Source organism: Diabrotica virgifera, chromosome 8 (assembly GCF_917563875.1).
Source record: "Diabrotica virgifera virgifera chromosome 8, PGI_DIABVI_V3a".
NCBI classification, from domain to species: Eukaryota; Metazoa; Arthropoda; class Insecta; order Coleoptera; family Chrysomelidae; genus Diabrotica; species Diabrotica virgifera.
In genome coordinates this window covers 192,490,649-192,515,578 of record NC_065450.1, presented here as the reverse complement: position 1 = coordinate 192,515,578, position 24,930 = coordinate 192,490,649, and the positions used below count along the sequence as shown (strand labels likewise).

At 32.1% G+C, this 24,930-nt stretch overlaps 2 protein-coding genes across 2 annotated transcripts in view; one reads left to right on the top strand and one right to left on the bottom strand.

Moving 5' to 3' along the window:
* Positions 1-22,731, bottom strand: part of LOC114325527 (lipase member N-like) — a 52,541-nt gene extending 29,810 nt beyond the window's left edge. The window contains exons 1-4 of the mRNA XM_050658099.1: positions 22,536-22,731; positions 19,420-19,600; positions 16,801-16,915; positions 7,523-7,769 (exon numbers count right to left, since the gene is read on the bottom strand). Of these exons, the coding sequence (XP_050514056.1) occupies positions 7,523-7,769; positions 16,801-16,915; positions 19,420-19,600; positions 22,536-22,676 (684 nt within the window). The 5' untranslated portion in view covers positions 22,677-22,731. The remainder of the gene's footprint in view (positions 1-7,522; positions 7,770-16,800; positions 16,916-19,419; positions 19,601-22,535) is intronic.
* Positions 1-24,930, top strand: part of LOC114325526 (uncharacterized) — a 528,612-nt gene that overhangs the window by 423,780 nt on the left and 79,902 nt on the right. The window lies entirely within an intron of this gene.

The following is a 24,930-nucleotide window of genomic DNA, read 5'->3' as shown; positions in this document are numbered from 1 at the left end:
AAATCTCTAAGAGTTTTCGATATATGAAAAAAAATCGATTTTTAGTTTGTAACTTCAAAGGGCTGTAACTTTTTTTTGTGCACTATTGTATCTAGGTAAGTGAGGTTCAATCAACCTATTTTTAACCCCAGAATCTGTGGTATAACTTATGACCAATCTTTTCGGGACACCCTGTATACAAAGTGTCACACCTCAACATTTGGAAAAGGGTCATTCATATTATTTTCTTTTAGCAGTTCGTACATTTGAACTTTTTTGCTTATATTTGATGAGCTGATTTCCTCTTTAAATGAATTGAAGAATCCTACAAACTGTACCAGATGGACACATAAGTTTTCAACTAAATGATTTAGTGAGTGAGCTTTAATTTCATTGAGAGTTAAATTTTCCAATTTTCCAAAATTATGTAAAAATCCACAATTGGAATGAATGGATTCATAATTGTGTAGACAGCCTCTGACTTAGAGATGCAATGAAGTGATCTATTATAGCGATGAAATTTTGAGTTCTAAACTTTTCTGATGTTCTCATATCTTTCGAAATTGTCGCGTCCTGCCACTCCTGAATTAAGGTCAATATTTGGATCTTGAAGAATACGACTTGTGCTGTTTTTCTACCCTAATATCCTCTCTGTTTCGAGTAAACACATTCGATTATAGGTACAAACCATTTGCAATGCCACGAGTTTTAAATTGTTGCTCATAGTCTTCCGAAATTTTGGATAATGCTACTTTAATCTGATTATAACCTTTAACTAGTTCTTTTGCGGCATCACCTCCATGACCGTCAAGTAGTACATATTTGCTCTTTTAGGAACAATAATATTTTTGCCACGGTCTGCGTTACTGTCGCTTAAACACGCAGCTTTTAAACTTTCTGTTAACAAGTTGTATATATAATGTAGAGGAACTGAAAAATACAGATAGTTAGTTCTTCTAAGAAATTAAAGAATGCTGTGCTATGCTAATACATATGATAACACTCAGTTGTAGCTTTTGAAATTAAATTTAGAGGTGGGCGACACAAGGAATCCACAATTCCAAGATATTAAGGTACGTATCCAAACGTGGGTGGTAAGTGCTCGGTGTAGCAGCTCCACATAGTGGATACGTTGGTGCTCGCCCCACGGCGCTCACCCCCCTTGATTCAACCGATTTGCGGGTTATATGTAGGGGAGCGCATTCCGTATCCATTTGAGCAGCTACACCGAGCACGGAGCACCAACGTATGAATACGTACTTTTTTGTTCTATGATTTCAGCCTGAACACCATTGTAATTTCCACTGATCGCTGATCGATTCCACTGATTTCAAATCGATATCATGTTCTTGCAAAAATGTTATGAGATAATTAAATATATCTTCTGATTTATGACCGCAATTTGGCAAATATATGGTAAACCTTTCAACATGAGTGAAACCTTCTATGTAACGAAATATCACAGTTAGTTAATTGGTATGAACTGAATAATGTTTTGACTTCTTAATCCTTAAAACTATTTCATTTAATACGTTTTGACCTATCGGATGTACAACTTCCTCAAATGTGGTTGATGAAAAATAGTTGACATGTCCGCTTCCAGGATTTTAATATTTATTAATATGGTGCTTCAAAAATTGATCATATTCAGCTAATAACTGGAGTATTCCCAAATAATTTTCATTTTGTGATGAACTCGACAACTCATTTTCGCTGTGAAATGCTAAATCTCTTTCACAAATAAACTTTATAACACTAAAATTGGTCTTTTGAGTATTGTCCAATATTTCTTTATTGCTTCGGCTTGTTTTGCTATTTCAGTATCAATACGCCCAATTCTTTCGTATGCTTTAGACATTTCGTGATCCATAAGCCTACTGTCTGCATGTTTCCAATAACAAATTCCTCTATGGCTAAAATGTGTACGAACACTAGATAAGAATTTACAAACGAAGCAATTCAGTCATCCGGTGGAAGGTGAAAAACATAACCATGAATAATGTATTACATATATTATCACTCTTACGCTCCTTCATTTTATACTTGCCATACATTGTAGATGTCGAGTTCCTGTATCTCCTGCCAATATCTGTTTAAATGAATCTCTTATGTTTGAGGCTTTGTGGGGGACCCGGGAAGCTTCCCGGCCTCCCCCCCCTTATATCCGGCCTTGACTCTTAGAACAAATAGAGGAAACAATACAAGAAAAATGGAATAAGATTAAAAGAATAACATGGGAAACGGCTAAAAGAGTGATAGGAACTAAAATAAATTAAAGAAAAGGGCTTTGGTTTGATGCAGAATGTAAAGAAGCAATATACAAAAGAACTGAACTATACGTGCAGTTCCCTCAAAGAAGAACACGAGAAAGACGTGAAAAATTTGAAGAACAACGAAGACAGGCAGACAAAATATGCAGAAGAAAAAAGAGGAGATACGAAAACGACCAAATACTAAGGATGGGGGAAGAATTCAATCAGGGTGACACTAGCGGAGCATATAAATTCTTTAAGCAACTAAGAGAGGGATATAAACCACGAACTAATCTTTGTAAAAATAGCAAAGGACAAATTATCAGTGACGACGCAGCAATAAAAGTAGGTTGAAAAACTATTTCGAGGGTCTACTTACAGAGCAAGCACAAACAAATACAGCCCATACAGTACCTGATATCGAGATAGCAGATCAGAACCAAAATAATGAACTGACAAACGCACCCACAATACAAGAGAAATTTAATGCCATTGAAGCTCTGAAAAATAATAAAGCCCCAGGGATTGACAACATACCAGCTGAAATTCTAAAAATTGGGGCATACCCTTACTCCGTGTGAGTTAAAAGATGCTTACGTGGATCATAAATCGAAGATTAAGCCACTTCACAGAACAAACCATAGGATAATACCAGGCCTGACTCAGACCAGGACGGTCTACTATTGACTAGCTGTTCAACGTGAAACAAATATTAGCTGAAGCCTGGGAGCACGACATAGATATCTACCAAACCTTTGTAGATTTTCGACAAGCCTCTGATAACATACATAGAGATAAAATATAAGTAATTATGCAAGAGTTTGGTATAGCAAGGAACTTGGTAATGTTAGTCCAAGCCACCATTACTCAAGGAAATGAAGCATTTTGGCTCGCAATTTTTTCGTCCAGCATGGATTTACTTGAAATTTTCACAGAAGGTAGGAAATAGTCCAACGATCATTTTATATATCATGCTGTTGTACGCTAAAACCTTGGGGGTAGTTGCCACCCCATCTCGGGGGTGGGAATCTTTTATTACATTTTAACCATGTAAATCGATGTAAAAAGTAATTTTAAGAAAAAAATGTTTTTTACATTTTCTTCGTAAAACTAATATTTTTTGAGTTATTCGTGGTTGAAAGTAACAGTTTTTCAACGGAAACATCGACTTTTTTAGAGGGTTTTTTGAGAATAACTCGAAAAATATGCATTTAGTCACAAAAACTGTAGATATCAAAATTGTATCTTTTAGTAACACAAATGAAACTGTTTTTCGATAATATTTTTACGACCAATACAAACCAAGATACGGCATGTTAAAGGTTAGCTTTTTTCGTCAAATGCATAATTTGAAATAATCAAAGCCAAATAACGGTAAAACTTTGCATTTTTCCAGAAAAACTTACATGATATTTTTCAAAAATACAATAAGGTCTTTAAAAATAATAAAAAGCTTCTAGCATGAACATTGAGCAACTTATGATCAAGAAAATGTTGGTACCTGTTTTTCTCTACGAAAAAAAAAACAGTGAAAACAACCCCCTAACTACCCTTGTAACTAAAAATTGGTCTTCACCTTTCTGCAATTCCTTTTATATTTATACTGTCAATACACCCAAGAAGTATGACCCATTTATAAGGCCTAATTTTAGAAAAATTCCAGTTTAAAGGAAAATTGATTTTTATGCTTATAGAGCATTTTTCAATGTACCTATATAATACCACAGAGCCGATTCGTATACTCGATGACTGAAAAACTATTGGTATGTGTATTTTTGTATATTTGTAAATTCGTATTTTTGTGTAAATAAATGTTTTTGTAATTCTTTAATTCTACTTTTTTTCTGTATAGATCTATTAAATTGTCTACTTATAAAAATTGCAATGTTATTAAGGGTGGTTTTTAAGGGTTGAAATATTATGATATTATATCCTAAAGCATAAAACAATCATTAATTGACCAGTCAAAACCAAATTTTACCTATATTAAAGTTTACAACATTTTTATATAATTTTTGACAATAAGGGTAGTTTACATCCCTAAAAATAATCAACCTGCTTGAGCATGATATAGACTATGAAATACAGGGTAAGATGATCCTAACCCCAAATTTTCATGTAAATTGATGCATGCCGAAATTATTCTTTTAGGATAAGTAAACTTTTCATATATAGCTCCAACCAGGGTGGTTTTAAGGTTTGAAATATTGTGATATTATATCCTAAAGCACAAAATAATCATTATGTAACTAAAAGAAGCAAATGTTGACAATATTAAAGTTTAAAATGTTATTTTATAATTTTTTACAATTAGGGGTGGTTTTCACCCTTAAAAAACCAAAGCGTACAACGGACAATATAGAAAATGAACTAGAAGGTTAAATCAGCCTAATCCCAAATTTTTGTACAAATCGATGCTGGACGAAAAAATTGCGAGGTTTTGCCATTTTCCAGCTTCATTTCCTCGACTACATGACTCACACAGAATCGCAGGTACCAGTTCAAAATTAATTGAAAGATTGCTTCCAGATCCTAAAGGGAGATGGGCTGGCACCGACTCTGTTTAATATATGTATGGAGTATTTCATCAGAAAAATGTCCGTAAACCCAAAAAATTTACTGTTTAATAAGTCTAAATAGATTTCAATGTACGCAGATGATGTAAACTTGATGGGAAGAACCCCAAGAGACGTCACAGAACTATATGCGGAGCTTGAAAATGCGAAAGAAATAGGGCTGGCCATCAACATAGATAAAATTATAGCCCTAATGCAAGCAAGGAACCAACGAAACTTGCAGAATTTAACAATTGGCGACGCTAATCTAGAAGTAGTAGAACAGCTCATATGCTTGGGTGTACAGATAACTGAGAATGGCAGCGAAAAGGAAGAAATAGGGAAACGGATAATGCCTGCTAACAAAGGATACTTCTATCTGTCGCAGGTGTTTGATTACAAAGATACCAATCATTTTCTTCTTCTTCTTCGTCTAGCCATCCACGTCCACATCTGAACATAAGTCTCTTTAAGTCTTCTTTCCATTGTTTTTTGTTGTACGCTACTTGTAGCCAATTTTTCCCGGCAGTTCGTTTCAGATCACCTATCCATCTCATAGGAGGTCTACCTCTGGGTCTTTTCTGTTCGTATGGTCTCCAGGTTAGAATTGTTCTATGTCATTTGTTAAGATCGCTCCTAGCTACATGTCCAGTGTATTCCCATTTCAATTTTAGTGATTTTTGTACCACATCGGTGACTTTGGTTTTCTGTCTTATCCATGTGTTTGTTTTCCTGTCCTTAAGTGATATGCCAAGCATTGCTCTTTCCATCGCGTGTTGAGTGACTCTGAGTATGTTCATATTCTTTTTTGTGATTGTCCATGTTTTTGCCCCATATGTTAATATCGGAATAATGCATGCATCAAAAACTTTAGATCTAAGATGTAGTTGAATTTGCTGATTTCTCAGTATATAGTTCAGTTTACCAAATGCTGCCCATGCTAACTTTCTTCTTCTTTTTATTTCTTTCGTTTGAATTTCCCTATTTAGTATTATTTTTTGTCCTAAGTATATAGGAATATTCTTCAACTTTTTCTATAACTTTGTTGTTTATTATTGTCATCATTTCTTCGGAGTGCATGACTTTTGTTTTGTTTAAATTCATTTTCAATCCTATTTTAGAAGATTCTGTGTGTAGTTCTGAAAGCATGGTTTGCAGTTCTTGTAGGCCAGTAGCTATCAGGATTATGTCATCCGCAAATCGTAGATTATTGAAGTAGCGGCCATTGATGTTTATTCCCTTATATTTCCAATTTAGGTTTTTAAAAACGTCCTCCAAAGCTAAGGTGAACAGTTTGGGTGATAGAGTGTCTCCCTATTTGACTCCTCTGTTTAATGGTACAGGGTTCATGTATTCATTTTCATTTAGGTAGTATGTAGCTGTAGCTTGGTTCATAGTTTCTTTTATTAAGTTAACATATCTGCTGTCTATTCTACAATTTTGCATTGCGTTTATTACGGCCGTGTGTTCTATAGTGTCGAAAGCTTTTTCGTAGCATACAAATGCTATTAAAACTGGAAACTCGTATTCGTTACATTTTTCTATTAATATTTTTTGGTTAACAGGTGATCGGAAGTTGAATAGCCTTTTCTAAAACCTGCCTGTTCATATGGTTGATATTCATCTAGTTTTCTTGTTAGTCGGGTAGTTATGACTTTGGTGAGTATTTGAAATAGGTGTGACACTAGACTGATGGGCCTGTAGCTTCCAACTTTCGATTATCACGTTTCTTGTGTAATAAGATCACTTTAGAGTCGTTCCAACTCTTAGGGACTTTGCCCTGGTGTAAACAACTGTCTATAAGCTTGGTTACAATTGCGATGAGTTCCTTACCTCCTTCTAATATTATATCTATGGTAATCCTATCTTTTCCTGCAGCTTTATTTCTCTTCATGTTTCCCAATGCTGTAGTTACCTCTGAAATTGTTACTTTTGGCATTATTTCCGATCCAACATTTTTTATTAATTTTCGTGCTGGTCTCATTTCATCTTCTTGTTGATGTGTTTTGTAGAGTTCCGTGTAAAATTCTTCTATTCGTTTCAGTATGCTTTCTCTAGTTGTGTTTTCATTTTCGTCTTTTCCCATTAATGATATTATCTGACGTCGTCCTAGTGTCGGTCTGAGGCATTTCATACTCGTATTTTTTTCAATATTTGTAATTAATTTTTCTTCTTCTTTTCTTTTTTGTTTTCTGATGCATTTCTGATCCTTTTCTAATCTGCCTATTAAGTTCTCTATATTCTGCGGTTCCCTTTTTGTTAGATTTATTTAAGATCTTCCTTTTTTTTTCTATTTGTTGTAATATTTCTTTACCTAATTCATTGTGTGTTGTTTTTGGTTTTTTCAGTTGCAGAATGCTTTTGTTCACTGTTTCGGTTATAAGATTATTCAAATCATCAATATCATTGGAGCTTATCTGCTGCATATTAACTCGATTTAATGCATGCATTATCTTTTTATTAAATTTACTATTTTTTATTTCTTCAGTTGTTCATTTGTATCTTTTTTCATGTATTCTTTTTCTTGCTAGTTTTTTGTTTATTACGAGTTTTGTTCTTATTAGTCTATGACATCCATAGTGAAGTAAGAGAGAGAGAGAGAGAGAGAGAGAGAGAGAGAGAGAGAGAGAGAGAGAGAGAGAGAGCGAGAGAGATATCAAATTATTAAAATTAAGTGTATATTTAGTATTAACTGCAACTAGTGACAAAAAATTTTATCTAAAACTAAAAACTTACCGCAACTATAGGGTCCAACATAGCAACTACCCTCAATAAGGATGGTGTATTCTTATACAAGCTTGCTGTTCCTAGACATATGATTCCCAGTAACTTTTCTGCCGCTTCATCAGGAAAGCTGGTTGCATAAACCAAACTTGTCGTACTTCCCATTGAATATCCAACTAATATTGCTTTCTGTCCATAAGTTATATTAGATACCAATTCTAAGACTTTCGGAATATCGTAATATCCTGATTCATGCCAACTAAAGAGAGATATAAGTATATTGCCAATAACATAAGTTTTATTGAAAGATAAAAGGGTACCTGTTCGCACTTGACAGCACAGGCAGAGAATTAACTAATAAAATGGAAAATACCAGTGTTTGGCGATATAGTGTGGCTATATTAAAAAACTTACAATGAAGTAAACAACCTCTAATATATCACCATCATCATCATCATCAATGAGCCAATCGCTTCCACGGATTTATTAGCGGATTTTTGCGTCAATGTTAAAGTATCTGCTCCATGGGGTTAAAAAAAATGGAGTTAAAAGCGAATAACGAATTTTTGTAGTTTGGAAAAAAATGGCCTTTCCTTCAGAGGTATGAAAAAATGTTTAAATATGAAGTTGTATTTTATTTAATTCCTTAGAACTTGATTTGCAAAAATTTTTTCTGTAGCAAAAATTGAGTGATCTCTTGACAATTAAAACTTGTAATAACGTGCGAAAAACGCCTTTACTAACCCGTTCAAAGTCACCTATTTTCGTGACTGAGGATTTTAAAAATATTTAACATTAATGAGCTTATAGATCTTGTAAAAACCTACAAAATTAATTTCTATCCAACTTTCTAAGATAAAAAATAAAAAATTACGTTTAAAAAATCAATATTTTCTTTTGAAAGAAAAAAGAGAAATCCAATTGGAAGCATAATAATGTAAGTTAGAGGTGATTTTAGTCATTGGCTTTATTCATTCTTCTTTATTTATGTATTGTTAATAGATTCTAGAAGTTTGACTGGCTTAGAATAATTAGTTTTTTTTAAACTGGAGTTCAAATGGAATAACAAATTTTTATAGTTTGGTAAAAATGCCATTTTATTCAGAATAGAAAGATTAGCATCAGAGGTACGAAAAAATGTTTAAATATGAAATTGTAGTTTATTTAATTCCCAAGAACATGGTTTGGAAAATTTTTTTCTACGGCAAAAATTGAGTGAATCGTAAATGAGTGTATTAAAAAACATTGATTCTTGAAGTTATACTTGTTTAAGTACGAGGGTGAATTTTTACATTCCCTGGCGCATGCGTACACCGACAGTATGGTATTAATCGCTCAAACGTTATACGGGATCCGATTGGGTGTTAAAATCATGTGTCAATAATTGTTCAATATGGAGGTTATGGATACACAAAAATGTTGTGTATATTAGTTTTTATTGTTGTGATGGCAGAGAACAAAGCATGTTTATAATTATTATTGTAGTGACTTTTTAAATAGTTTTTAAAAGCGACAGGTACGTAATAATTGTAAATGTTTCAGTATCCTAATAAAAAATTACATAGGTACCTACCTATTTGGAAAATTTAAAATGAACCTAATACCAAAATAGTATGTAATGCTTTGATTTACATAATTTGATTAACATCAAAATGTCTACCAATAATTAGCTAATATATTGTTATTCCACAAAATATTCCTTTAATTTCTCAAAAATCAAACTAATTTGATTAAATTCATATAAATAATAAACAACTGTCAAAAGTTTATGGTGTAAACTGTCTGTTGGTGTATATTCCCACATGACAGATACACGATGGTGGTACAATGGGAAAGCACTTTGATTTTCGATCGGCGGGATTGACGGGAAGCGGGTTCGAATCCCAATTCAAGTTACAATTTTTTTATTTTTTATACATTTTTTGATTGGTAGTATATTATTAGATAATTTTTTTCAGAAAATACGTATTTAGTTAAAATTTTTGGCAACAATTATTGTTCAGAAATAATTTCTTTGTGGCATTTTTCAATGTGTTTGTGTGTGTGTTTTATTCTTTTACTTTTTTTAATGTTTGGTATGGTTTTAATAAAAATTTTTGGAAAGTAGTAAGTATTAAAATTAGTTTAATATTTAAATTAAATATAAATAAACTGTTAAAAGTATATTGATTTCGTTGAAATCATATAATAGAAGTATAACTTCTTACGTGCATACAAAGTACACACATTATTTTTTCGATATAAAACTAACACTTTCGATAGCGAATAAATCGAAAACAATTAATTTTATCAAAAAAATGTATATAACATTTTTTGCTTATAATGAATATTTTTATCAACTTTTGCTGTAAAAATATAATCAAAAATTTCCACCCCCGAGATCGGGTGGCAACCACTGCCATGGTAAAAGCGCCTTTCGGCATCATATAGATTTTGATCCTTGGACTACCCACTTACTCCATTAAAATGTTACATTTTTTAAGCCATACAATATTACAATTTTATTTGTAGAAGCTTTAGTTCAATTTTTTGGGGTCGTCACCCTTGTTCCCCGGCCGCCATCTTGGAAATGAGATGCAAAGGGGTTTCGCGCTATATCTCGTAAACTACCCTACCTAAGGAAAATATAATTAAACATAAAATGTAGAAAATTAAATTTTCTACAATTTTTGGAGGTTATAACTTTTTTTCAGTTCATTTTAAAATAGAATATCACTATGGCAATTTTGTAGAGAGTTTTTCAGCGAACAATTTCCACTATAAAGTTGTTTAATTCTTTTTATGTATATAGGTTTTACAGCGCTCCAAACTTGACCAGATTCTCAAATGCTCATAGGGATACAATAAAAACAAAAGTTAGGCTTACTTTTCTATCTATATATATTTTTTATTCATACAATGTATTATGATTTTAACATTCCTATGCTATTGTTATTCTGTTTTTGACCTTTCTCCCCACTATAAAACTTATAACCCTTAGCATATATAGAAAAGGCCCAAAAAGTTGTTTGAGGAAAAATTAGCCGGTTCAGAAGAAGAATGACGCAACCGCAAAATGCAAAATTCTTAAGAAGAGCAAAAAAAGGATTTTTGATTTCAAAATTAGCCATTCACCACATTGTGGTCAGGATCTCGAGATTTAAGCGCTTTTTGGGTTGTGCGGCTTGTCTATGAAGTAATAAGTTTAATAACTTTTTTCCTTTTATATATTTTGTCTTAAAATTTTTCAAAAAGCTTCCTTGTGAATTATATTTTATTGCTGTGTTGGTTAAAATTATAATATAAAAAGTTTGTCACTCAACTTTTTTAAGTAAACATGAAACTAACGAAATATGATGACAAAATATTTAAAAATTAACAACTCCTTTTATAATATGTTTAAACATTTTGGACAAATTTCATTGATATCTGCATACTTCAGATATGACACAGTAAAATTTTCAAAAGGAAATATTTACATTGACCAAAGATACAGCGAGGTAAATTTGAAAAATCATCAAAATTGATTTTTGGATTTTTTGTATAAAATTTGACTTTTGAACATGTTCCACCACCTCTAGATAAAAATAAACTTCATGTTCGGATTCAGCGACCTCGATAACATAAAAATAGACCAAAATTGGTCATTCACCTTAAATTTGATTTTCGTGGTCAGCATAACGTTGATGCCGCTCGCCTAATATATGGATAGAAAAATATTTTTTCTAGGAGCGTGCAAAAATGTCTACTTTCGCGCATGAATTTTAGTATAGAAAGTTTCACTTTTCCTCACGCGTGTTACTTTTCCGCACGCGGTTTTTACTTTTCCGCACGCGTGTTAATTTAGATATGTTAACATGGCCTTAAAGTAATTATAATACATGCAATAAACTAATATTTAGATATTATTTACTAATTTATTTCAAATATATCTTATTGTGTTCCTGTTTTAATGAAATTAACGCGATTATTTCATTCATAGGAGATTCTGACCAATAGAAAGCTACAGAAATCTGAATTAAATCCATAATTTTTGATAATCTCCCGTCGTTAAGTATATTACGTCAGATGCCCTTCGTTGCTACGAAAAAATACATTCAGTGACATTAATGACAATTAATGTTTTAAAAATTATAAAAGTGATGACTTTCAATCGTCAAATATTTATAAAAACTGTGTGTTTAATGGTACTTACATAAATAAATTACAATAAAATTTTGGTTTTGAACAGTTTTATTCATGAAATAATCGCAACAAATTGCACTCGACCTCTGAAATTAATATAGAATTTTTGCTCTCGTGACACTTTGACATAATTTTCACTCGCCTTCGGCTCGTGAAATTAAAACTGTCAAAGTGTCACTCGGGAAAAATTCAATAATTTCAGAGCTCTTGTGCAATTACTACTGACAATTCGATGAAATAAAATTATTTTGACATAATATTCGAAAGTCAAATCGGTAGACAATAACAGTCGTTTTGAATCAGCGTCATGGAAACCAAGATCGTCGTCATGCTATAACTAATTATATTGAAAGTTTGGTTTTAACAATCTTGTCAAGGAATTAATTTGTGTATGAATTTTCATATTAATTAAATTAATTGATTAAGATGTGGTAATTTTTTAAAGACTCGACTGCTTGCCGAATTCCCGCTTCGCGTCGTTCGGCAAACTGCAGTCGCGTGCGGAAAAGAATGACTTTCTGCACTTGTTAGGAAAATAACTATATTTTTATTGTATTCCTATGAGCATTCGAGAATTTGGTCAAGTTTAGAGCACTGTAAAACCTAGATAATAAATGAAATTAGACAACTTTATAGTAAAAATTGTTCACTGAAAAATCCTCTACAAAATCGCTATGATGTTATTTTATTGTGAAATGAACGGAAAAAAAGTTATAACCTACAAAAGGAAACTTCTTACGAAATTTTCTCTTATTTTTGTTTATAACTTTTTTGTTGGTCACTTGACTATAAAAAGTAATAGATAAAAAATTGTAGAAAATTTAATTTTCTACATTTTATGTGTAATCACATTTTCTGTAGGATTGCTAGTTTAGGAGATACAGCGCGAAAGCCCTTTGCTCCACTTTTTCCAATATGGCGGTCGGGGGACAAGGGTGGCGACCCCAAAAACTTGAACTTAAGTTTCTACTGAACTCCCCTACACATTAAAAAATAAAATTGACTCCTCTAAGAAATGCAACCCTAAATGTAACATTTCAATGGACTAACTACTTATTATCAAATTTTCAAGCAAATCCATCCATGCTGTAAAAATGGCTAAGTGAAAATCTTCGGTTCCTGGACTATGTACAGGCAAAACGCACACCCTGTGTCTCGCTTGAGACACATTGAACTTCTTAGAATATGGCCTAGTTTGCCAAATGCTGCCCATTTGCCTCTGTATTTCACGTGTTTGGTTGTCTCTGATTATTGTGATCTCGTGTTCCAAATATTTTTAAGTGTCTGTTTGCTGTATGGTATTATTATCAACAGGTATATTTCACTAATTACGAGATTTGTCATAAGTTTAATTTTATCAAATTTTTTTTATAATCCTGATCTCTCAGACAGAGTTTTAAGCGAATGTATCATAGAATCTGTATCTTGTAAGTTGTATGCGATTAATACTACATTATGTGTAAACCTCAGATAATTTAATCTTTCTCCATCACTATTGATGCCCACATCTTGCCATTGAGTGTTCTTAAATAGTGACTCTAGAGTTGCCGTGAACAATGTTGGTGAAATATTATCTCCTTGTCCTACTTTTCGACCTAAACTGAATTTTTCGGTGTTTTCATGTAGCCTTATGCTTGATGTAGTGTTCTCATATATGTTTTTGATTATCTACGTGTACCTGTAATCTATTCGACTTTGGTTTAGGGCTTCCAGTACTGTTTCAATCTCTACAGAATCAAAAGCCTTATTGTAATTGACAAATGCAAGAGCCGGTATATTGTACTCGATGCACTATTCAATTAATATCTTTTATCTAATCAAATAGTGGTGTACAGTACAGGCAAATATTAAAAAAATCATAGATGTGTGGACTGTATTAGGTTGTAATTCAAGCGACTTTAGAGGGGTAATTGTGTTATACAGACAAAATCTAATCTAATCAGGTTTATCAAAATCTTAACAAAATCCTTATTTTTCTCGTTTATCGATCAATGTCACATATCGATGGTGAAAGTTTCCAACCTCCTATGTCAATTTTTGGATATTTTGTTCTGTTACCCTTAAATTAAAGAGAAATATGTATTTTTACTGTATACAAGCTCCTAGGTCGTTATTTCATATTATATTGGTATCTATAAGCCAATTAATGAAATAACAACATACGAGCTTTTAAACAGTAAAAATACATATTCTCTTTAATTTAGGGTAACAAAACAAAATTTGGGTGTGTGAGTGTGTTATAGAGGTAGCACCTTTTATTGGAACGACCACATCAAACGTCATAGACCGGAGATTGTTTTTGATAACTGGTCCTCATAAGTCACTCGACTGTCACTTATGGCTGCACGTGCCACATCCCGGGCAACTGCATTGAGTTCTGTGTAGAACAACATCTTACAATTACAAACACGTTATATCAAGATCATCCACGGAGATTATACACATGGCGCAGCCCAGATGGACGAACAAGGAATCAAATAGAATACATTCTAATACGATCAAGATGGAAGTCGTCGTCTATCAACTGTAAAACATATCCTGGCGCAGACTGTGGAAGCGATCATCAACTCCTGGTATTGAACGTTCGACTTCGTTTTAAAGTCCCCAAAGGAAGATCCCAGAGAAAAGTCATGTTTCTAAGTCCATCAAAAATCAATGACTTCCAACAAAACCTAGAAGATGCTCTTTCTTTAGACCAAGTAGATAGTGACCCTGAGAGCACTTGGATCTATTTCAAAGATAAGGTAATGGAAGCTGCAAAAGACTGTGAGGCAGCGGTTTCCACTGGCCGTAAGCCATGGATATCAGATAATACGTGGACTGTGATTCAACGCAGAAAAGAACATAAAACTAGATACGGAACAAACGATGAATACAGAGTGTTATAGAGAGAAATCAGAAGACAGTGCCGCAAAGATAAAGCTGATTACATCTCTCAAATATGCAGAGGGATAGAGGAACTTGGCTGTCGAAATGAACCGAGGGACTTATTCCAGAATATCAAACTCCTTACCAGAGAATCTAAACCTCAAACGTGGTCAGTAATAGATAAGGAAGGTAATTTAAAGACCGATACTGATGAAATATTGGAAACATGGCGAAACTACTGTGGCGAGCTATATAAAAATAACGAGGTACCAGCAGAAAATCAGTGGCCTTCTGACTACCCTAGAGAACCTACTGTCTTACTCGCTGAAGTCAAAGATGTAATTAAATAACTAAAGAGAAATAAATCCCCAGGCATTGATTCAATACCATGTGGAAATACTACAGTTACTAGGTGACAAAGGATGACATATCATCCATTTTATCTGTGTGCCTGTTTGGAATTCAGAAAAATGGCCATCTGATTGGTGTACCTCAATTTATGTCCCACTACACAAAAAAGGAACTACTACCAGATGTGAAAACTACCGCACACTATCACTAATAACACATGCTAGTAAAATATTGTTGCATATCATCAAAAACAGATTAAAAACCTATCTACATTACCAAATACCTCAGGAACAAGCGGGGTTTGTAAAGGGTAAAGGTACAAGGGAACAAATCCTGAACCTGAGACAACTCATTGAAAAGTCTAGAGAATTTCAAGTACCTATGATTATGTGCTTCGTTGACTACCAAAGGCATTTGATTGTGTAAGCTGGATAAATCTGTGGTCAATTTTAATAAAAATGGGCGCACCAATACACCTGGTGACACTTATTAAAAATCTGTACCAGTCTAATATAGCGACAGTACGACTAGATCAGAAGTTCTTAAACCAATTCAAGACCGAGAGAGGTGTTAGACAAGGATGCGTGTTGTCACCTGACTTATTTAACATTTATGGTGAACATGTCATGAGGATGGTTTTAGAAGGATGGGCCGGTGGAGTAACAGAAGCTGGTAGGAAAATCTCCAATTTAAGATTTGCTGATGACGCTACACTTATAGCAGCAAATGAGCAAGAAATGTTTGATCTTCTGCGAAGAGTTGAGTACGAAAGCAATAGAGTTGGTCTGAAAACCAATAAAGCTAAGATAAAAATAATGGTGGTCCACAGATTTGACACTATTCAACTGACTAACATACTACAGGAATACCAGATAGTAAACACCTTTGTCTATCTCGGGTCTAGTATATCTAACGATGGTAACTGTGAAGTAGAAGTTCGGAGACGTATTGGTAGGGCAAAAAATGCGATGAGTCGCCTAACTAAAGTTTGGAAAGAGAGATCTATCTCTCAAAATATCAAGATGAGACTGGTGAATGCCCTTGTATTCTGGATATTTCTATACGGAGCAGAGACTTGGATTCTTCGCGCATGCGAGCGCCAAAAAATTGATGCCTTTGAGATGTGCAGCTGGAGAAGAATGCTGCGCATACCTTGGACAGCTCATGGGACAAACGTTTCCATTCTAAACCAACTCAGTATTAAAAAAAGGCTGTCCACAATATGTCTCCAACGAATTCTGCAAATCTTTGGTCACGTGGTTCGCAGAGGTGACGACAGTTTGGAGAGATTTATTGTTTCTGGAAACGTTGCGGGGAGAAGATCAAGAGGACGATCACCAACTAGATGGTCTGACCAAATAAAGCATTCAGCTGTAAACTCATTCTGCGAAGCTCTTAGAGCAGCTGAAGATAGAGACCAATGGAGAAACATTGTTAGGAATATTGGAAGAAATCACGATCCTCAGTAATGGGGAAACGACAGGAGAGAGAGAGAGAGAACAAAACAAAATAGTTAAAAATTGACATAGGAGATTGGGAACTTTCACCATCGATATACTGGTTCCACATGCGTTTATTCTGATGAATATTCTGAGAGAGTTCTGATGCCTTCCACGGCCAACAATCAAGAGGGGGATAATCATACGTTTGTAGTTAAGAAATGTCTGTATTTGGGTCGGGATCAAACTAGGGTAGATATAAAACTAGGTACTAGGAACTATTGTTCAGGGTTGGCAAAATAATAATTTAAAATTGAGGGTAAAAATAATTATCCAAATGATACAGCAAAAATATAATATAATTTTTTACACATTACACTACATTAGGAGTTACTTCATTGTAATTTTTTTATATGGATAATTATTATTCACTGTCTAAGGTTATTAAAAACCAAAATATTTACGTACCTAAAATTCCAATATTCCCTATCTTCAGATGTAAGATTTACATGTTTTCGACTGTATTCTGTACCTCTAAAGTTTATTAGAAATATTTGATGGCCTGAGGAGATGATCTGATAAGCTAAAATTATATTTTAAGAAATTTTGTTATATACTAAAGGATATACAGATAATGTCACCAAAATTGTTAGTATTGGCGATTCGGATTAAGATCGCAGCGCCAATGTGGTATCAAATTGAACTGAGCTAAGAGCCATTGTAATTGTTTAGGGTACATTCCATGTCAAATCACTCAGGCAAAAAATTTTGGATCTCAGATTTGTCTGAAAATTGGTATATAACTTCTGCGGGACGTAAAAATAAGATATTTAGGGTCAAAAAATCTTCTTCTTTTTTTTCTCAAAATATTATTTTATGAGATTTTACAGTGATTTGGTGTTTATTTAAACTTTGCATTTTCTGTCGGAAAGTATCAATGAAAAATATAATATTTTAATAGAAAGGACTCAAAAATGTCATTATATGGCATTATAGCAAGTTATTTTGCATCAAAACAAGTTTTTGATCAAATTTTATAGTGTAAAAAACGTTAAAATACCGCTTTTTACATTTTCCTCCATTCCCAGAATACGTCATCAACGATTTGGCTAAAAATTTGTTCACAGATAGCCAAAAGATAGGATTTTAAGTGGTTAGAACAATTTGAATTATATTACAATACCAAAAAGTTACATGCAGTAATATCAGACTCAAAAGTATATATTAGCCCAGTCGGGATAGCATTTGACCTTGAATGCCGAGCTGCCCAAAATTTTATTTTTCTGGTCTTTAGGGGAGTCAATAGTAGCCTTAATTTAAAATCACGAATGAATTCCTTCGTTACGTTAGCCGCCATCTTGATTTAAAAGGAGAACCTGTTTTGCTCAATATCTCCGCCATTTTTAACTTTTCGACAAAAATGGTAGGAACTAAAATTGTTTCATATAAATCGTTTTTACAATTATTACAATTTCTTTTTAACAATTTTTGTCGTGAGGTCGATATTTTCGAGTTAATTTTACCTAGAGTAGACGCCTATATTTTTGACTATAATATTGCATGTAACTTTTTGGTATTGTAATTTAATTCAAATCCTCACCACTTAAAGTTCTACATTTTGTCTATCTGTGGGAAAATTTTCAGCCAAATCGATTATGATGTATTTTGGGAATGAAGAAAAATGTAAAAAAATGTATTCAAAAGTTTTCTACACTATAAAATTTGATCAAAAGCTTGTTTTGAATTAAAGTAACTTGCTATAATGCCATATAATGACACTTTTGAGTCCCTACTATTAAAATATTATATTTTCCATTGATACTTTACGATAGAAAATGCAAATTTGTATAATAAACACCAAATCACTGTAAAATCGCATAAAATAACATTTTGAGAAAAAAAAAAGAAGAAGATTTTTTGACCTTAGATATCTTATTTTTACGTCCCGCAGAAGCTATATACCTATTTTCAGACAAATCGGAGGTCTAAATTTTTTTTGCTCCAAAATTGAGTGATTTGAAATGGAATGACCCTTACATATTGTATGTTGCAAAGTTTTATGTGTTAGTTTTGTTCGTTTATCAGTGTTTTTTTTTATTTAATTATATTTTGTGTGACTATCGTTTTTAAAATACTTCCAAAAATATATAATACCCTAATCCTATTTGATAGCGTAGACGCAAAATTTCGGTCGAAATATTTTTAAACGCATTCATTCTGTTGGAATCCTGAGAAAACTAATACATCACTATTTTTGAAAATTTTAAACGCAGAATGAAGGACTACATTATTACGGAGTGCTGAAAGTCCCTTAGAATAAAAAAGTTTCGTTTAAATGATATATTTGAAATTAAAAAATGAGACTAATTTTTTTCTTTTTTTCACTCCTGTGAGTAATTAAAATAAATACTATAGAAGTTCTCAAGGCCTTTGGACCCTCGGTCACACTGTAATATTTCATTCTGCGTTCAAATTTTTCAAAAATACTTATTAGTTTTCTCAGGATTCGAAAAAAATGAAATGCATTTAAAAAGAGTTCGGCCGAAATTTTGCACCAACGCTCGCAAAAAGGATTAAAGTGTAATACATTTTTGTAATCAGTATTTCAAAATCTTTTAAGTGAGGTGTCACATGATGTACCTACTTTCCCATTTAAAAAAATCAAATTAAGCCTCTCAACTGAAGAAGGATCGTGTAAAGCTCAAAACATTGATGCTGTAATATACTATGATTATTTTAAAAATCGACCTGTCTGAGCGTTTTGCTTATGTGCTAAAAATAAATAAGTTAATAAGGGGGGTTAACACTTATTCCAGTGCACTGTATCGTCGCCAATATCAATTGTTTGATGCAAAATTCTAATTAAATAAATCATTACGAAAACATTATATTGTATCTCTATATGAAAGGTGGCATTTATAATTTAGACATATGTTAACAGAAAAGAAATAAATGTTTAGGAGTGAGGCTCAGGAGAGTAACTGAGCAAGCTCATAGTTGTTTATAGTAATGTTTTCATTTCTAATTTAAATTCTACACAATATAAATAAATAATATATGTTATGTATTTGAGAATAGTTGCCTTACCTAATGATGAATTTTGTAAAAACAAAAATCCTCGGCTATTTATTAAAACAGCATGGCCCATAACAATTGGAGTTGGATTAGTAATAGTCCCATAACCTCTAATAATAGTTAGTCCATAACCATCATCTGTATTTATCTCATATTCCTCAGCAGTGAAACCCCAATTTCGAAGTATTTGCGTCTGAAAAGGAAAATAGCCTCATATCTGGGAAAATTCTAATTTTTAAATTACAGTCTTCAAAATTATGATCAAATCTATTTCCTATGGGAAAAGACGGGTTTTCAAGCTCAATAATTCCCATAATACCTTCAGTTTTCATACTTGACCTTGGATGCATCAGATACTACTTGTTAGTAGGTACATTTCAAACTCATGTTTAGTGATCAAAATCGGTTAAGCCGTTTAGAAGTTATCGAGCTCTAAAAGTATAATTCATTTAACCATTATCGCCGAAATGGTTCATGTAGTGTAGGGGTTACGACGCCAAATTTGATCGGACAATTTAAGTTCATTTGACGGCTATCCCAATATCTTTTTTTTTCAATATATTTCGAATAGAAAAAAAATCTAGTGTTGTACATTCAACGGACACAAAAAATTATATTGAAATAAAAGTACTAGGATGGCTGGGATATGAACTCGGATTGTCTTATCACAACTTTAGTGTCGTAACCACTAGATAATTTGTGAGATAATGCGACAAAGGCGACCATTTAATAACTCTTAACGTGTAATTGACAAACATTGAGTTCAACTTCATACATTTAAATAATTAATGGGTTGCATGTGTAAGTCTATACTAATTTAGTAATGAAAGAGAGACGTTTTCGCAATCTTTATTAAATTTACAACTGACGACCGGTCTCGCTGTCTACAATTTCTACAGCATCTTCAGGTCCCGGTTAAAGTAAATTTAATGCTACAAATAATAAAACCAGAGTTACTTAACTGTCTGGTGGAAATCAAAGAATAATGATCAAGCCAATATCAGAAGTGCATGTATATTATACAGAGAAAGTCTGTAATTTGGAATAAATTCAATATCTCAAATATTAATTGTTTTTCTGAAAAATCCTCAGACCCGTGGATTAGTATTTCAAATTGTCCTTTTTGACATACAATAATAATGTATACAGGGTGTCCCAATTTAGAGATATGACGTCATCGTTGATTTTATTAAATAGCAACATTGTCATTTTGATAGCTATTTTGATAGGGTGTGTAACGTTATACAAAACTTCAAAATATCAAATTTTTATTCTCTACCATTTACAAGATCATAGAAAATAACAAAGTTATGTCTCTAATTTGGAATAAATTCAATAATTAAAATACTAATTGTGTTTTTGAAAAATGCTGAGACCCGGCGATTAGTATTTAAATTTTTGACACACAATAATAATGTATACAGGGTGTCCCAATTTAGAGATATGACGTAATCGTTGATTTTCTTAAATGGCAACACTGTCATTTTGAAAGCTATTTTGATAGAGTGTGTAAAGTTATACACAACTGCAAAATTTCAAATTTTTATTCCCTACCATTTACAAGATAATAAAAAATAACAAAGGTATGAAAAACAAGTAATCAAATAATAATTGAATTTAATTATTTCAATTAAGCAAATACTCATAACGTTCCCCATTGACAATTTGACAATACTTGAGGGCAACATTACGAGTATTTGCTTAATTGAAATAATTAAATTCAATTATTATTTTATTAGTTGTTTTTCATGACTTTGTCATTTTTTTTTTCTTGTAAATGGTATGGAATAAAAATTTAAAATTTTGTAGTTGTGTATAACTTTACACACCCTATCAAAATTGCTATCAATATGGCAGTGTTGCCAAATTGCCATTTAAGAAAATCAACGATGACGTCATACCTCTAAATTGAGACACCCTGTATATATTATTATTGTATGTCAAAAATGACAATTTGAAATACTAATCAAAGGGTCTGAGCATTTTTCAAAAAAACAATTAGTATTTTAATTATTGAATTTATTCCAAACTACAGACATAACTTTGTTATTTTCTATTACATATCTTGTAAATGGTAGAGAATAAAAATTTGATATTTTGCAGTTGTGTATAACTTTACACCCCCTATCAAAATAGCTATCAAAATGACAGTGTTGCCATTTAAGAAAATCAAAGACGACGTCATATCTCGAAATTGGGACACCCTGTATACATTATTATTGTATGTCAAAAAGGACAATTTGAAATAATAATCAACGGGTCTAAGCATTTTTCAAAAAAACAATTAGTATTTGAGATCTTAAATTTATTCCAAATTACAGACTCTCTCTGTATATTATAAAGAAATACATATTTATATGTATGGGTATAAGGTTAATACTTACATTCCGCTATAAGGGATGCTTTTAGCAGAATTCATTGTCACAATTTTGCTCTGTATTTTGCTAAAAGTTGGGTTGGTAGCTAGGAGAGATTTAACTGCAATAAACTAACAAAAATTGGCAGGATCCTGAGGGGAGTACGGTGGTAATAATAAAAACCAACACGACATTAAAAGAAATAGTTGTTCGTTACATATAAAGTGATGTTATTTTGATTATTTGTATCGATTTTGTTGTTGTTCATACATTTAATTTATAAAAAACTTTGAAAAGCTCATGATACAAGAATAAAAAAACGCTAAACGCCGTAAAAATGAGTGACGCATACACTATTCCAGCTACAAAAGAGCTGATATGAATATTACGTGGCGCGAAAATGTATTTTCATTTTTATGGAAAATATAATTCTAGTTTTGTTTTGAAAATTTTTTCCATAATATTTTCTAAATTTGTAGAAAAACGCGCCACAAAATTCAAATTTAGCAAATATGGAAAATCTTTCAAAATAAAACTAGAATTTTTTTACGTCAAAATTAAAATACATTTTCGCGTCACGTAATATTCATATCAGCTCTTTTGTAGCTGGAATATTGTATGCGCCACTCATTTTCACGGCGTTTAGCTGGTTTTTATTCTTGTTATCTTTGTAAAACAAATCTAATTTTTAGCTTTAACGCACAATAATAATATATTCCAAGTATATTGCATTTCATATAGTTATTTTTTCTATGTTAAAATAAAACTCACCGTATTTAAATCGTCGTCATTATTCTCCCAACAGTTTTCATTTGTATAATAATCTAACTCTGTTTTACAAACAGTAATTGATATAATACTTCTAAAAGAAAAACATAAAAATATATAACCGATGTATATTTTAAAACCCATTTTTTTTAATGTTTCATCTACACGTTTTCAACACCGATATTGGGTTTGAACAAAAAAAAATGTTTTATCAGTAGTCATTGTTTATTCATTTTAAAAAATTAATTTCATAAATTTACAATTTAAAACAGTTATTTCATATATTATATTAACCTAATGATGACGTTATGCAAAGTTTTTTAATTTATTATTTGACTTTCAAATTACCATATCATATCTAGAATAGTTTTGAGATTATGGCCTAGTTTTTTAAGTTAGGTATAAAACAGGCAATACTATGATCTTTGCTATTTATTATTAATCTTATATTATAGCGTCGTCCTAATCTGTAAACTGCATAATTATCTGAAAATGAGTTATTACTGCCATCTGTTTGAAAAAGTCCCTACTTATCACGTGCATATTTTTACCAGATGTGTAAATAGCGACCTCTTTGTGTACACCGTATCTCCCTTGCCGCCAAATTTAGTACGAAAAACACGTAACTCCTTAGTTTGTCATACCAAACAACTGTCATCCTATCACTGTTTATAAAGTGATATTTTCAAGTAAAAGTTGGTGGTAAGTACTATGAACCTTTAACTACCCGCGCATCAAATTATAACGTAACCATACGCGTGGCGTACTTTATACGCCACAAGAAAATACACGTATAAACAGCGGATTTGTTTATTTTTTTTTTGAAAAAATACACTTAGTTGTTTGTTTTATACAACTTATTCGGCATCAGTGAATACTTGGAGTTCCTTCTTAGTAAGCCAATTGGGATTTATAACTGGAATCATAGAATAACTGGATTCCATGATAAATAAAATTACTATTAAAAATTTTTTTGAAATGTGATTTTTTACAGGAGAAAATATATTGTTTATGAAGAAAAATATATTTTGTGCCATTATGACTAAGAAACAATTGAAATATGTACTTATATTACTACTTAGATTAATATATTCGTGGCGTATTGTCCACTACCGAAAACAACAAATAATAAAATGTAAATTACGATCTTCCCAGAACGCCGATTATCACGAAACTAAAACCAAATTGTATAGCACATTCCAGTGATAGGATAGAGAGATAAACAAGGTCAAAAATTAAATTTTTAAATATATTTGCAGTAGGATTCTTATATCTGGCGTACAAATTACGCCAGCGCGTGTACTTAAAGGTTAAATGCTTTTAAGCAATTATTAGTCGAGGAAATGAAGCATTTTGGCTCGCAAATTTTTCGTCCATCATGGATTTACTTGAAATTTTCACAGAAGGTAGGATATAGTCCAAGGATCATTTTCTATAACATGCCGCTGTACGCTAAAACCTAGGGGGTGGTTTCCACCCCATCTCGTAGGGTGAGAATTTTTTATTACATTTTAATCATGTAAATCGATGTAAAAAGTAATTCTGAAAAAAAATGTTTTTTACATTTATTTCTTCGTAAAACTAATATTTTTCGAGTTATTCGCGCTTGAAAGTAACGAAAAAAATGCATTTAAAAAGCTCGAAAAATATGCATTTAATAAAAAAAACTGTAGATATAAAAATTGTATCTTTTAGTTACACAAACTAAACTCTTTTTGTAAAATATGTTTAATACCAATACAAACCGAGATACGACAGTCAAAAGTTAGCTTTTCTCGTCAAATGAATAATTTGAAATATTCAAAGCCAAATAACGGGAAAACTTTACATTTTTCGAGGAAAGCTTAAATTATCTTTTTTCAAGTATACAATTAAACCTTTCAAATAATAATAACAAAAAATTTCTAACACGAAAATAGAGCGACTTATGATCAAAAGAATGGTCGGCACCTGCTTTTCTCTGCGAAAGAATTAGTGAAAATAACCCCCTAACTACCCTCGTAACTAAAACATTGTCTTCACCGTGCTGTAATTCCTTGTATATTTGTATTGTCAATACACCAAAGAAGTTTAACGTATTTAGAAAGCCTAATTTTAGAAAAATTAGAGTTTAAAGGAAAAATGAATTTTTGCAATTTCGTATTTTTCACCTTTTACTTCAAAATATCTCCGAAAATACAGGAAATATGAAAAAAATCATGGATTACTAAATTGTTAAAATTTTAATAGCGAAAATTATTTTGTACATAGATTTTCACTAGAATGAACAGTTTGCGAGATATAGCTGTTTAAACCCTCTATTTACGAGCAAACACCCGCTTATTCGAGCCCTTTAAACCCACTTCAATTAAAAACTAAGGATCGAACGGAATTTAGTTTACAGGGTCTTATAGCTCTT